This window comes from Pan troglodytes, chromosome 2 (genome assembly GCF_028858775.2).
Source record: "Pan troglodytes isolate AG18354 chromosome 2, NHGRI_mPanTro3-v2.0_pri, whole genome shotgun sequence".
Classification (NCBI taxonomy): Eukaryota; Metazoa; Chordata; class Mammalia; order Primates; family Hominidae; genus Pan; species Pan troglodytes.
Window position 1 is genome coordinate 162,451,519 of NC_086015.1, and position 16,436 is coordinate 162,467,954.

Below are 16,436 nucleotides of genomic sequence, written 5' to 3' on the forward strand. Positions count from 1 at the left end.
TTATTTTTTCTGATACTAATCATGGAAAATAACTTCCTTAGGTGAAACCTGAAATAGCTGCCTAATGACATTACATTAATTCTCTGAGTAGTACGTAACACTTGAATAATCTTTGTCCATTTCTTTATTTATAATCTTTGTCCATTTCCTATTCCCTTCCACAGTATATAAAACCCATGATGTGGTGCTCTCGCCTGCCTTGTGCCCCACAGCAGGGCCACTGCATTTGGCCATGCAGACCGCGCTGCACATCACTGACACCTTCACCTTGCGGTCATGCAAAGGACTGCTCTGGAGCTGTGCACGGCGGAGTCCCTGTTCAGAGTCTACAGCTGACCCTGGCACAGAATGACCCCTCAAAAATCACACACTGAGTGAATGCAGTAGTAGTCAGCCTATTTATTATTCTCATCTAAAATATAAGATGAAAAATTGAAAGAGTTTGGTGTCTCATAAATCAAAGTACATTTACTTGTGCAAACTAGTTTGTTTTGACTGATGAATTTTATTATTAAGTTGACTCTTTTAGGCCAGTTGAGCGCAGTCAAGTCTGTGAAAGTCAAACCAGTAAGGTAGGGAGACAGTCTCCATGGCTGGATTGAAGTTAAAGTTCAGGTCTCCTGATTCACTATATCACATTCTGTATGTTCTACTTCCCTTGGCACCAAAGCCAATTCCTTCAGACTCCTTGTGAGTTTCTGAGTCTGTGGGCCATGATCCAACAGTAATCATGTGTGTGCTGTTTTTTGTTTTGTTTTGTTTTTTCAGCATTCAGCGAGCATGGCGAGAGTACCTGCAGCGGCAGGAGCCCCTGGGGAAGAGGAGCCCGTCCCCACCCTCCGTCTCCTCAGAGAAGCTGAGCAGCTCTGTCAGCATGAACACCTTCTCCGACAGCAGCACACCCGTGAGTGTCATGTTTCTTTTTCTATGTCCTGACTTGACATTCAACTGAAAGCCTAGACTTTGGTTCTAAGGGAGAAATCTTGGGATGTGAGCAGGTGGTTTGTGACAGTGAAGATCTATGTAGCTTATTTGCTACCCAGGAACCCATGGTGAGAGTTTTGTCACCTCAAAATAAAGACACAATTCATAAGCACAAAGTGAACTTTATCAAGTCTGGAGAAAATAGACTGCATTTATGTGTTCTCATTTCTCTATTATGGAGGTATCTTTTTTCCTTTTCTTTATAATAGCATATTTCTTTTAGTATGTGCTGTGTGTTTCTTTTATTGTGTGGTACTAATATGATAGAAGATAAGATTGGTTATAAGGAGTAGAAAGAGAACTTTTACCAGAAGAATTGGAAGTGGTCACACACTCAGGGGTTGCAACTTAAATGTCTCCAGGGGCCAGGTAAGTCACCCTCATGACTGAGGTGGCTGAGCTGTGCCCCTGGCTACATGGAGAACATAGACCTCACCCGAAGGGCAGTGCACTTGGCTCCTGACACTGTGTCACCATGTGGCGATACAGGCAGGCATGGCCAAATGTGATTTTCTTTCTTCAGGACATGTCAGAAATCTGTATTTTTAAGTGTTAGCAGCCAGTAAGAAAATTTAAAAGGTAAAGCAAGCATGCCTACAGACCACAATTGACCTACAGGCCACCAGTTTAAGAAATCTGAGATAGAGAGTTAAGGAATAAGGGAACCTGCTGGAAGTCTTTATTTTTAAAAAACACCAAAAGTGGGAAGAAATCAGTGATGAGGGATTTATGAACCAGGATTTTGTGGATTTAAGCACTGTGATAATTTGTAACCAGTCACTGAAATGCTGAAAAGTTAGAGAAATGAAGTAATTACACAAGTATATTACTTCCAAAAATTTTTCTTTTACTTTTGGTTATCATGTTTATTCTGTGGTAAAAAGGTTTCCCAACACTCAACACAATGTATTCTTTTTGGGATCAGGTAAAAGTTGCTGTATTTGAAATGTTTTCAGATGGTTGCATTGCATATTCTTCAATAAATGGTTTTGCCTAGATATGGATTTAAAGAGAGAGAATAAGTTGAGTTTATAGCAATGCAAATAAAAGTGGCAGAAGATCCATTTTTAATTGACAGCAGAAATTGAACATTTAGTGAATCTTCACTTTAAAACAATTATTTAGGGGAATGGCTTAGCCTAACTGACCTCACTATCACTAGAGGGCACTCGTGAACTACACTGGAAAATGCCAGGGCTTCTCGTTTGTGTCTAACTCATGATTTGTGAGGTAAAAACTAAAGTGAGAATTGAATGTTTAAGATGTCTTTGCTGTAAATGCCAATAGAAAGTGCAAATTAGATGACTTTGGGATTTTATTTGAATGGTGGAAACTCAGTATTAGAAATCACTTTGTGAGTTAAATGTTTGGATTTACTTTTTTTGTACCTTCTCACAGCCCCAATTCACGACAATTCTCAATTGCTGCTGAATCCAGTGATATCTAAAAGTTTTAGTGTTGCTTTAGGGTGCTTAACCTTTTGGTTTTATTGGACTCCTATGAGAATATATGTTTGTTTTATATTTGTACGGCTGTACTGCTTCGATTCTAGCGTAAGTGTTTTGTGCATAAATGCATGTTCTTCCCTGCTCATGAGTCATCAACTTCATTTATATCTCTGCACAGCTTCACTAACAGTTCTACTTTATTTAATTTAGCTTAGCCTCCTTATTCCTTGTTGGTTTTTAGTAGAAGATATTTCCTCCCTCAAATGTTCCCAGCAATTTGTTCTCCCATAAGGTATATCAGACCGAATTGGGGGTGCATCCTGTAGCCCCACCATATCATCATCCTTTAGCTCTGTGCTCATGTGATGAGGATGACTGTATTCAGTGAATGGCAGTCTGGCTCACCCATGATTGCCTATAAAAAGTGAGAATCAATGCCTGTAATCCCAGCACTTTGGGAGGCTGAGGTGGGCAGATCGCTTGAGGTCAGGAGTTTGAGATCAGCCTAGCTAACATAGCGAAACCCTGTCTCTACCAAAAATACAAAAATTAGCTGGGTGTGGTGGCATGCACCTGTAATCCCAGCTACTTGGAAGACTGAGGCAGGAGAATGAACGGCTTGAAACGCAGGAGGCAGAGGTTGCAGTGAGCCGAGATTGCGCCACTGCACTCCAGCCTGGATGACAGAGGGAAACTCTGTCTCAAAAAAAAAAAAAAAAAAAAAAAGAATTAGAATCAGAACAGATTTTCAAAAAGAATTAGCTGTCAGAAAGCAAGCAGGCCCTGCCCAGAATTCTAATAGAAGTTATTGATTATAACAATGACTTAAATATTGATAATCACAGTGATGTGACATTAAATGTAAAAAATAAAATATGAAAGTATAAGATGTTGGGATGCTTCCAAGTCTCTGGTTTGTCACTTAGGTAAAATATCCAAGTCACAATTTAAAAGAAAACTTTATGTGTAGTTGTTTGGAGTTTAGTGAGCTAAGCTTGTTTTATCTGCTGTGATCATCAGTTTGCCAGGGCCCCTTTTGGGAAGATTCATCCTTACATCTCTTGGAGGTTGCAGTCACCTGGGGACAAGTTGCCTGGTGGAAGGAAGGTGATTCTTCTCTACCTTGACCAGCTTGCCAGACCCACTGGGTTCATACATACTCTCAAGGAGCCCCAGATAGAAAGACTTGGTTTTCTCACCCTCCAGTGAATGGACCTCAAGTTTATGGAGGGAATAGGATGACCCCTGGCCTACACTGACTAAGCCTGTCATCAAGAAATGATCTTCCTCTAACAACCATGAGTCCATTTGGAACTTCTGTGTTAAAAGCCTTCAGTCCAAGTCAAATGTTGTCAGTGAGCTGTGTCCCTGGGGAGTTCTTTATGCCCTGCCTCTTGCTTGATCTTTTCCAGGTTGTTGAACCTCAGCCCTCTTTCTCTGGGTTTAATCTATTGCTGTTACTGCCTAGACAATTTTCTATCTTCTCATATCTGATCAACTGCCTGTCTTGTCCCAAGTCCCTGCCTTCTTTCTACTAACCTCTAGCACAACCTTAATGGAGGCCAACAAGCCCTTACCTAACTTCTGGACATTGCCAGCTGCTCTCCAGCCCCATGCCCATAACTGCAATTATTGCCTATCTCAACTATCTACCCCAGGCATGCACTACACAGGAAATCAGCTCACTAATCTGGTTGAGTTCCTGTGTGGAGCTGATAATGATGCTTTTCAATGCTTCTGCTCTGATTGTTTTGGCTAGGCCTAGTGGTTAATGTAGTTCTTAGAACATTTCTGCCTTAAAATATATAACAAAAGTAACGTTTAAGTATGAGTGCTCAAATTCATTATCTTAATAAAAGCTGAGCACTTGTTATGTGCCAGGCACTCTGCTATTATCTTGTTTAATCCTATCAATAATCATACAAAGAAAGGCACTATTATTATCTCCATTTTACAGGTGATGAAAAAGAGACTTAAAGAGATAACTACCTTTTCTTGGGCCACCCATTGGGTTGGAGCTCCATATTTTATTCTTCCACTATATTACTTGAAAAGAAGGCTGCATTTAGACACGGTCAAGCAATCAGTTCATGCATTTCTAAGACTGCTTTACAATTTGGTAGTTACAAACAGTGAATGAAACAATATTTTTAAAACCCTCATTTGATTTTATAAATTGCTTCATTCAATGCTCCTTGATTAAAACCTCAAACCTCAGCTGTTCAATGCCAAATTAAAGAGCAACAGAAGGGAAGATAATATTAAGTTATGTTAGCAATTTGCATATTAAGTGCCCTTATACCGCAATGTATCATGTGGTAACAGAAAAATTTGTTTTAGAAATAGGAATTTTGAATAGCAACTGTTAGGGAATGGAGCTTGTGGATATCAAAATGATTTTTAAAAAGAGTAACCTTCTCTCCTTAAAAAATATTAGTTATTGCACAAAGGACAACAGTAGGAAATGCCCTGTGTATTTTTTATTAATCAATTTCATATCATAAAATATTTAACTCTTTTCGTTTCCAGCTCCCAGAGATCTGTAGCTTGTCTAATAGGATTATCATGGAAAGAAACTATAGCATGGTATTTTCTAAACTCCAAGATTGATGACCTTTTCAGAAATTGTTAGCATGACCTTACAAATAAGTCCGGAAAAACCTTTGGGATTATTTAGAGACATTCTCAATCTCTTTTGGCTTAGAATTGTTTCCTCCTGCTTGGGCCTTGCTTTGCGGTCACGCCTCTCTCTCCCATTGGTTCCCATATTATTATGATCTGGCCTATAGGGGGCACTGTGGCTCATGGAATGAGGCGCTGCCTGGGTCTAAGAGGATGTGACTTAAAATAGCAGCTCTGCCACTATTTCTATGTGTCCAAGATATATCATTTGAGAGGACATTCTTCATCTGCAACTGGAAATAATACCCACCTCAGAAATGGATTGGGATTGCTGTGAAGGTTAAACGGCACTACACATGTAAACTACAGCACAGAACCTGGGACAGTGAAGGCTCTCACTAAATATTAGTTGATTTTGAATCTGCTCTTGAAAACGTTCAGTGAGTTTATTCAAAATGCTGTGGAAAAATTGTGGAGAGCAGAGATGGAATTTTTAACTTGACACTGATTGAGGGGCACAGTACTTGTTTGTGATTCCCCAAGTGAATCCATGAGAATCAACTCATGCTCCAGAATGAATATGAATATATATATTGGAACTGTACATTACAAAGGTAATAAATTAAGCATTTATTTTAGTGTTGCTCTTACTAAAGATTGATTTTCCAGTTCTGAAGATGAACTGAGTCCTTTTGCATCTAAATGAGTAGACCTTCTCTGAGAGACCACCCCCACACTCAGAGTAAAAGCAAGCATAGATCGCTCTCCTTCCTTCCAAGACCTGATGAATAAGGAACAGGCAGATTCTTAGGACACTGGGGAAAGCAGAATTAAGTGCCACTCCTGCAGCTGCCCAACTTCTACCAGCAGACCTTACTTCATTCCTAGTCAAGAGGAATTATAGTCCTGAGCAGGGTCAAAAACCACCGATTTGGACCAGCTGAAGACTGTTACCTCAGGTGTGAAGTAACACCTGAGTGTTACTTCTGGAGTGAAGGCTGTGGGATGCTTAGGTTGACAGCACTGCCTAAGTGTCCCGGCATTTAGCAAGAGTGTCTGGATATTCAACAGCCAGCCAGATGACCCACCAAACCTTTCCAAATATACTTCTAAAAGTCAGTCTTACCCTTGCTGTTGAACGCGGCATATTCACCAACATTCAAACTGCTTCATTACCCTCAAGCTTTATTGCCCTTTTCAGATTTACAACCTCCAGGCTTTAAATACATCAAGAAAACTCTGGTGACTAATTAGGTAGAAAGTCTTGTTACAAAGTCACACTTGGTTGGGGGAAAACTCAGCCCTGAAAGAGGATTTCTGGGACCCCTTCTAATACAATTCTGAGATATTTAAAACTATAGAGAATATGGGCCGGGTGTGGTGGCTCATGCCTGTAATCCCAGCACTTTGGGAGGCTGAAGTGGGCAGAACACCTGAGATCAGGAGGTCGAGACCATCCTGACCAACATGGTGAAACCCTGTCTCTACTAAAAATACAAAAATTAGCTGAGCATGATGGTGTGCGCCTGTAATCCCAGCTACCTGGGAGGCTGAGGCAGGAGAATTGCTGGAACCTGGGAGGCAGAGCCTGCAAGTGAGCCGAGATCGTGCCACTGCACTCCAGCCTGGGTGACAGAGCAAGACTCCGTCTCAAAAACAACAACAACAACAACAACAAAAGCAAAAAACAAACTATAGCGAATGTAAGCTTTGTGCTACTTAATAATTTAATAACCTAGATTTTCCAGGTCAGGGACAGGTTACAGTATTAAGCTCAGCTGTTATAAATTTAGGTCTCATGAATTCTAATGTTTTAGTACCCAAACATTATCTTTCATCCTTCCTTTCAGACCCCCAAATAGCACAAATTCTTTGTCTATTTGTTCCAAATTTTGGTTCTGAGAATATATTAACCATATATACAAAGAGAAGACTTCTTAGTATTTACTTAGAAGTAGATACATTTCTTTCAAACCAGAGCCTGAGAGAGTATTTCATTTTCCAAAGTTTTACAAATTATATAATATATAAACATATATGACAGTATGCATAAATCTATTTTTATATAAAATAGTCTCTTTATACCACAAACATCCTCTCCCTTTTATGTCTCTAAATATTGGCTGATAATATAGATTCCTTTTCCCAAATTATCCTTTTAACATCTTGGTTTGAGGGTAATTTTTCTTGATAGGCTTAAAAATAAACATGTTGTTCTGGTTTGGGGATTTAAAATTTTTTCAAAAGGACTGCTAATTAATATTAGCACATTGCGTGAGTTCAAAACGATATGCAAAATTGACAGTTAATTGATCACTGATTCATTCATCCATAGTAACATAATAAATCTTCCTTAGCAGTCTCTACACTTAATGACCTATGAGTATAGATGTAAAAATCTAGACATCAAGTATGTCACCTTTGATAAAGATAGTTGAGAAATAACTTGTTTTCTGTGTAGTTTACCTTAAGTCCACTCTTGGCATTTGTCCTCATATAAATTCTGTCTTTATTCTACGGCTTAGTGAGATAAATTGTTAGATCTCTAATTTAGACACAGAGTGCACCCTACATAATAAATCCAGTTTTATTATTACAAATAAACATTCCAAAGCACAGAAAGACAAACATTGCATGTTCTCACCTATTTATGGAATCTAAAAATTCAAAACAATTGAACTAATGGGCAGAGAGAATAGAAGGATGGTTCCTAGAGCCTTGGAAAGGGAGTGGGAGCCCGGAGGGGGGCAACTGGGAATAGTTAACGTAATGGGTACACAAAAAAAAAGAATGAATGAATAAGGCATACTATTTGATAGCAGAACAGGGTGACTATAGTCAGTAATAACTTAATTGTACATTTTAAAATAACTATAAGAGTATAATTGAATTGTTTGTAACACAAAGATAAATGCTTGGATGGATACCCCATTCTCCATGATTACTTAATGGATAATAATATGATTATTTTACATTGCATACCTGTATCAAAACATCTCATGTACCCCATAAATACATGCATCTACTATATCTGCAAAAAAAAAAAAAAAAAAAAACCAACATAACCAACATTCCACTCATTGAATGGGTATAAAAGACGCTTTAGGGTCGGAGGAGAAATTAGATGTGGTGAAACTGGAGTGTGATGTATCATTGTATTCCATTTCTTCTGGAAAGCTCATTAGCCTAAGGGTCTTTTGTAAATGAGACATCTTTCGGGGTGGGGGATAATTATTCACATCCCTGGATTAGGTCTACATTCATTCACTCGTTCAACAACTATCTGAATGTCTACTGTGTGCCAGGCCTTTGCCAAGCACTGGGGATACAATGATCACCAAAAGAAAACAACCTATGCCCTTGCAGAATTTACAAATTCCTCAGTCATGATTGTCAATTCTTGTAACAGAGCTGTTGATAACATAGGCAATGATAACTATTAATTGATTAATTGTATAGAAGGTTTAGGTGCTACTATTAAGAAAAATCTTACTGCTGAAACATCTTCTAGAGCAGAATTTCTCTGAACGTGGCACCTGAAATATTACTTTTACAGGACATTGGTAAATGTTAATTGGAAGAGAGGTAAAATGAGTCAATTTATTTACTTTACGACTTCTTCGAGCCTTTTTAAGTTTCTACACATTTTGATTCTGCAGGAAGGCTGTATTTTTTTCACACTTTCTATGCTTCTTTGAGCATGAAACCTGAAAAGAGTCACATCTTACTGGGCTTAATGGATCCATGGAACACACTCTGAGAAACATTATCCTAGAGTTACTAGTTGTTAAAGGAAAATTCCAAGAACTCGAATTTTCCTCTAAGTGGCTCAATAATGCAATTAATGAGTTGAACAATGCATTTAGTAAAACTTCCAATGAAAGTTTTATATACAACATGTCCTTTTTATAGGCCTCTATCTATAGAGCTGTATTATGCAAATGAAAATTTTATTAAGTTCACAGATAAAACTTGTTGCATTAACTGGCTCATAGGGTTTATATAAAAAACAAATCTAATCAACAAAACAATAGTACTAGAAGATGGAGTTTTAGAAAGTCAATAAATAACTCATTTTCCCTTCTTGATTTAGAAACTTATTTTCAGAAATAAGAGATTTAGGCAGAGGGAGATCAAAATCTCAACTTTATTTCCGGTCAAAGCTGGATTTGAGGGTGTAACTCTGACTGTGGCAACATTTGACATCTTACTATTGAACTTTGAAATGAGAGAAACTTACCAGTCTCACCCACAGGGCAAGCCAGTGTGAATCCTGTGCAGGGAGCTGGATCCCACACAGAGACAGAGGAAGGGTGATCCTGAGCTGTAGATGCCCAGTTCCTTTGCCTAATCCTCCAATCAGTGTAACTCTTTCCACCTTTGTAGAGAGGAGAAAAGGATGGAAATTAGAGGCTAGGAGTCTTTAGGAAAATGCTTTCTTATGGAAGCCTGAGAAAATGAGAAGGGGGTGCCCAACACTGGATACTTCAGGAAGCAAAAATTGGGCTTTTTAAAAAAAATCATTTTAAGAATCACAAATACTTTTTAGTCAGTTTGATTTTTATATGATTTTATATATTGTAATATATTAATTAGTGTTTTCCAAATAATAATTACTTTTGGAACTTTTTATAAAAATGCATATTCCAGAACTATCGTGTCAGAATATCTGAGAAGCAGCCTGGGACTTTTATTTTTATTTTTATTTTTTTGAGACAGAGTCTCACTCTGTTGCCCAGGCTGGAGTGCAGTGGCATGATCTCAGCTCACTGCAACCTCTGCCTCCTGGGTTCAAGTGATTCTTCTGCCTCGGCCTTCTGAGAAGCTGGGATTACAGGTGCCCACTACACGCCTGGCTAATTTTTGTATTTTTAGTGGAGATGGGGTTTCACCATCTTGGCCAGGCTGGTCTTGAACTCCTGACTTCGTGATCCACCCGCCTTGGGCTCCCAAAGTGCTGGGACTTTTAAATTTTTAAAAATTCCCCAGATAATCTTCATCATTGTTAAAGTGTAGAAAATACTAAACTGTAGAAATTGAACAAAAATATCTGCTTTATTTAGGAAACTGAAGTGGATCAGAACATTTAGATGATCAATTTTTTTCTCAATTTTTATTTGGATATTTTAGCCTTTGGAATAAAATATTCCAAATTTTATTTGGATATTTTTCTCAATTTTTATTTGTATATTTAGCATAAATTTATTTGGATAAAAATTTATCCAAATAAATTTTTATTTGGATATTTTATTTGGATATTTTAGCATTCTCAATTTTTATTTGGATATTTTAGATATGCGGTGAGAAGCTGGTGAGGCAATATTTTCCTGATGAGATGCCAGAACAATCACCATTGCTTTAATAGAATTTGTTCAGTGGCACTGGTTGTGTGGAAAATTGTTTTCTCCTCAGATTTATGGTTCTTTCTCAAAAATATGACAGAATACTGTGCTCTTAAAGGAAAGCTGCTTTTGTTTGATCTATTTGGCCTTAAGGGAGGGAATACATTTAATAAGCACTAATTAGATAAGTTTCAAGTTATTCTTCACTTGGGCTATAAGAATTGTTTAGTTGGCATGAAAGGGGATTAGATAATTTATTAACTGGCATAAATGACAATTATGGCTGAAAATCATAAATTATGGCATATGACTAAATAGAGAAAAATATGTTGCAAAGAATGATCATGGACATTGCTCATTTAAACATTCTTTAAAAGAATATGTGTACATCAATTACCAGTTAGGTGTGCAGATTAGTAACAATATAGCTAATTTTCTATTTTTACTTTATTCAGAGCTGAAAAACATCTAAAAATACTGAGTTAAAGAAAGTTTTTCTTTAACCAACACTTGAAAATATACTCCAATCGTTTCAGAGATAGTAAGATGTTTTTATGTTATACAACTTCTTAATTTTGTTACATAAACTGTTGTTAGAAGTTGAAGATGGTTTCCTTAATTTTTATTTTGCAATCTTTATGGATTGAATTAAAAAATAATTTTTGGACATGCTAAATATTCTGAGAGGTGTTTAGAAATAGATTCTATATCCTTAGAGAGCCTCTAGTTCCCACAGCAGCTTCTCCAGGGAAAAGCCCTTCTTCACTATATTCACCACAAATTAATGGCAGTTATTCACTTTTTAAAGCAGTACCAGAAGCTGATCTTAGCTTAAAGGGGAGGCTTCGTCTCACATATGAGCAGCAAATTGATTTTCTCTTCATGGCACTGTATCGATAGGGTTAAGTATTTTGATAGAAGACCATGCTATTTGATATAAGTAGATTTTCAAGAAAATCACTATGCTAAATACTTCACTAGAAGGACTTTATCTATATACAGCAGCAACTGTGACCTGCTTTAGAGATGACATCATTGGGTGTCATGTGGCTCTTTATACGTTTCAGCCTCAGAAAGAGATAATCTGTGAAAGCCACAGAGCCTGATTTCTGCTGTGATAATCTTCAGCAGACCGAGGCTGGGGCGAGAATGAGGCAGACCTGTTTACATGGTATGTGCAGTGCCTTGTGGAATTCTTAACTCTATTTTATTGTATTATTTTTAATCGAAAAGTAGATCAGATGATAGCATGAAGTGAATCAGCTGCTTTGGACTAATGGGATCTTCTTTTCTGCATTAAGATCAAGAACTTTTCTGGAATCCTCTGTTCTCCAAGTAGCCTTGTCTTCTCTGTGTGTTTTATCAATTTGAAGAACACTGGCAAAAATCAGCAAACTTCATCTCCCAAAAAGCTCTCGCTCTTTTTTGCCAATACTTGAAGATTTCTGCTCCAAAATCTACTTTGAGCTGCTTGAGCATGGTGGTTGATAACTGAAGGGCAAAAGCATCACTTATTTAGTGTGTGTTATAGAAATTTTTTAGACAACCTTACTAGCTAACCCAGGTGACCCTTTACGGATTTCTTTCAAAGCCAATTTGAATAAACAACTCTTCCCTCTCAAATGGGCAAGAGTAACTCTTCAGCACCATGGAGAGGTCCGGGCAGCGTGTTACAACGTGGGACTGTGACCAGGGCAAGCACTCTGACAGTGTAAGTTTTGCAAATGTCTGCCATCTATTTTAGGTGTATCATATTTTTACATATGAAGAGAGAAAACTTCAAAGTCGAACTAAGTAACGCTAAATTTAAGCTGATGGCCTTCATTACATTTTTAAATTCAGAATTAAGCATTTAAGGTATATTGGAGTGTTCATTTGAAAAAAATACTTTCTCATTGCATAGTTAGTATGTGGATATTTGGTGCTTTGAATTTTGAGAATCTAAGTTTGAGTGTTCTTTTTTTTAGTACACCAAAACTAATTGCATTGCAGTGGACTTTGGAAATAGCATTTTAATATACACATGTAAATAGTTCCAAATGTGCAATCTGTTGCCCTTTGTATGCACAAGACTCTCTTTGGAAAGTAGTTCCTGATTTGTACAGTTTGGGAAGATCAGTTTTAAACTTTTTCAATTTAGATTATACTTTCAGTTACCAAAAGAACAAATGTCTAGGTATTCTAATGTCAATACATGGGATATATTTGATGACTTACAAAATCTCGAATTTATTGGTATGAAATGTATAGAGTGGCAGCTTATTATAAGTAGAAATAACAGACAATTTTATAAAATTATATATGGGCTATTGAAATAGTACTTTTAGCATTATTGAAAATAATTAGTTTCAAAATGTTCAATTTAAATCTTCAAACCAGAAATTAAAAAAATGGTTTCTTCAAAAACATCTTTTAACTCCATCTTTTAGACTATCAAATGTGTAGTTCTATGATATTATGATATGACACAACCAACGAAGAAATAATACTTTGAATTACTACCCAGAATGACCCCAACAGATATTTTGATTAGCTATTCAAATTTTTTTCTAAGAGAACATATTGTCATTAAACAGTAACTTTAACAAATCATGATTCTTTTCTCAGGCCAATTAAACTTAGTTTGGAACATTTATTTATGCAGAATCATTTATTTTAAAGCCTAATAAAATATATTTTTATATAATTGTATTATAAAATTTATTTCCTTTAGTAGTTTTTCTTATATTTAAAAACCAGTAGTAAATGCAATTTACTCAGCTTGACCTCCAATTCAAATATAATGGATTCTTTCTGTTATGGATAATTTCCAAGTGAATTACTGTTGCTTCTTAACTCTTCAGTAATTTGGCATTTGATTTTGGGATAAATGGTACTTACATTTTGACAGTGTATGAAGTGCATAATTTTAGAGGATGTAACAATTTTATATAAAGGAGACCTTAGTATATATTTTTGTCATCTTTGCTCAATAGATCCACTGATAATTTCCATAATTGATGTCAGTATTTAAAAGGCCTCAGTTTTTGAAAAGAATGAAAGGTAGATTTATGATTTCAGTTTTTTAAAGTTTCATTTCCCAAAATTTTATTATTCTGCTTTGGTTTAATAGGTAAGTAGGACTTTTCACACACCATTGCATGTACCTCTGTGATTTTAAACTTAAATTGTTCCCTTATGGCAAACTGTATCCATTTGCAGCCCCTGATGAACTTTGAACAAATCATTCTGGTTTATTAAATTGTACATTCTAATCCAGAAGAATCCAAGACTCATGTCATAAAATGGAACTGCTTGCTGTGAAATGGTGTCAGATTTTATTCTGATTCAGAAATTTATTTGATCTTTGTCTCTGTCTCTCTGAAGGATGTGACTCATTTGTGATATTGTCAGAAGTGTAACTTTTATATTTGCTGCTTTTTTCCAAACATTTTAGTGATATATTTATAACTATTATCCAGCACACACATTTTTCTGTAGTTGAGATATTGTTGTCTATGTATTTATTTAACCAGAAATTGTTGCTGTATGACAAACTACAAGCACATGTTTGCTTCTGTTTTGATAGCCTTTCAATCATTATTGAAACAGTCACCTGAACAGTAGAAAAATGTTCAGAGCTAAACTGTTAGATATTCACATTTCTTTTTCTTTCTTTCTTTTCTTTTTTAAATAACATTCTGGTGGTAGCAGATGTATGTGAACAATCTTAAATTTAGTTGAGTGACATTTTGCTTTTCTTGCCAGTGTAAAAATATGCTCCCAGATCTCTTTACTGTGGTCCACCCACCCTTGCAAGGGATTTATAACCTTTGGCTACAAAGAATGTAGGGGCATATTTATTTATGAAAGCCACCCTAGTTAGGATGCTTTGCAGGGTGGCTGAATATAGAGGCAGCTAATTGGCGGGTGTGGTTTTTACTGCTGATTTTAACCCTTTTTGGCACTAAGAAAGATTAGTTGATCTTGGAAATAGTTCTTACATCCAAGGTATTCAGTCTCATCTCTGTTGCATCAGTCTCCATCACATATTCCTGTAGAAGCAACTCCCCTAGCTACAGTCCCAACAGGAGCGGTTCCAGTAGGGAAGAGCCTGAAACTGAAATGTGTTGCAAGAGGGTCCTAAATGGTAGCTTCTTAGAGGGACATAGGGATCCTTGGGGTTATTTCAGTGACCAGGATGCTGATTGATTCCAAATGGGTTCTAGGCTTGTTTAGTATGTCTCTAACACTACAAGGGGCACAGTGGACGTTAGAGGCTCAAGAGAGGTACCCTAGCATCCCAGAGAATCACTATAGATTGATGATTCATCATAAAACTTTCTATCAAGTGATTTTTGTCCTCAATTACTACATTTTACTGTTATTCCTTTCTCTGTCCCAATTTTATTTGCAAGGTACATTCCTACTTTGTATTACATGATGGACCTAACTAGGTATGACCTGACTGATTTGAGATTTACATTAAATATTACTAGAAATGATGGAGTAATCTTACCTTTTCCAGAGAACAGAAAAGAGCTTAGGGACTTTTCATGCAAGATATACACATTGCTGAAAGTCCAGGAATATTATCCAAATAGAAATGTCTGGATATGATGCTTTTCTCACTTTGACTAATTTTTCAAATTCCAGTCCCTCTAAATGGATTTTACTCTCCCCCATAAGTAAACTTAAGTTGCAGCATGTAAAGAACAAGTACACATCCAGGCAGCCAGTCCTAGGGATGAAGTCAGCCCACTTCCATCTTGCCTAATTTGTCCTGTAATTCTGACTCTCATCTTGGATTTTTCACACCATCTCATCTACACTTTTGGAGTTGACTCACTACATCACACAGTGCCTGACTCCATTAATAAGACCCATCTTGATGCAATACACATTTTGAATCCAACATTCTGGATTGACCTCAGTAGCATGCTTCTCTAGAATGCTGTTTTAGTGCTCCATCTCTGACTCCTGTGCACCACAATGTCAGGAAAAAAACCCCCACTTCTCCACCTTGGGTTTCATTTTGTGTGCTTTGAAACTGATGGAACTGTACTGTGTAGAATACAATGTTGGTATAGAAAGCATGTACATTGATGACCCATGATATAGTAAATATTCTATTTTTAAAAGCAGTCAAAGACAGACTCAGCCTAATGATGTGACAGTAGATATAAAAGAATATAAAGCTTCAGTGCCTTAGTGCAATTCATACAAATTTGCTTATGTTTCATTTTTGTTAAGATTCCTGGAAATATAAATACAAGCGTTGTATCTGGACTTTAGTATGGCTTGGAAGAATTTTTTCTGATGTCTTGGTGGAGAAGATAAAGACTTGTATATGGAATAATAATTTGGAGCTAGAAACCAATTTACTGACCCCTGGGCAAGGGAATTTCTATCAGAATATGTGACTAGTAAGGGACCTCAACACTGAGCAATCAGTGGAAGATTTATGGAGAAATTAAAAAAAAATATTTACAGGCTGGCGCAGTGGCTCACGACTGTAATCCCAGCACTTTGGGAGGCTGAGGTGGGTGGATCACCTGAGGTCAGGAGTTCGAGACCAGCCTGGGCAAAGTGATGAAACCCTGTCTACTAAAAATACAAAAATTAGTGGGGCATGGTGGCAGGTGCCTGTAATCCCAGCTACAGACTGAAGCAGGCGAATCACTTGAACCCACTGGGTGGAGGTTGCAATGAGTCGAGATCATGCCATTGCACTCCAGCCTGGACGACAAGAGTGAAACTCCGTCTCAAAAGAAAAAAAAAAAGAATGGAGCTATTTTTCAACGGTATAGGAATAAAGCATTGAGCTTCTCATCACCAGAAATATGAGTCACACTGGATGACCCACATAAAAGATGCTATAGAAGGGGACTCCCTAATGGTGTGTGTGCATGTGTAGCAGAAGGGCTATGTGATCTCTAAGGTCTTTTCCAACTTAGACATGGATAAGGGTCATCAGTGCAGTGTCATCTCATTTAAAAAAGAAAACAATAATTTCTTCATTCAACAAATATGTACTGGGTACATACTCTTGTGATTACAA

The 16,436-nt window shown here is 37.0% G+C and overlaps 2 protein-coding genes across 4 annotated transcripts in view; both read left to right on the top strand.

Moving 5' to 3' along the window:
* Positions 1-10,199, top strand: part of IQCJ (IQ motif containing J) — a 199,301-nt gene extending 189,102 nt beyond the window's left edge. Inside the window, exons 3-4 of one of the 2 annotated variants that reach the window (XM_054680286.2) lie at positions 769-904; positions 3,453-10,199. In XM_054680286.2, coding sequence (XP_054536261.1) covers positions 769-904; positions 3,453-3,641 — 325 coding nt within the window. In that variant the 3' untranslated portion in view covers positions 3,642-10,199. The remainder of the gene's footprint in view (positions 1-768; positions 905-3,452) is intronic. The other variant, XM_063806363.1, reaches the window with a different exon arrangement.
* Positions 10,200-11,466: 1,267 nt separating this feature from the next.
* Positions 11,467-16,436, top strand: part of SCHIP1 (schwannomin interacting protein 1) — a 611,917-nt gene continuing 606,947 nt past the window's right edge. For both annotated transcript variants that reach the window (XM_009446613.3, XM_009446614.3), the window contains exon 1: positions 11,467-12,107. In XM_009446613.3, the coding sequence (XP_009444888.1) occupies positions 12,045-12,107 (63 nt within the window). In that variant the 5' untranslated portion in view covers positions 11,467-12,044. The remainder of the gene's footprint in view (positions 12,108-16,436) is intronic.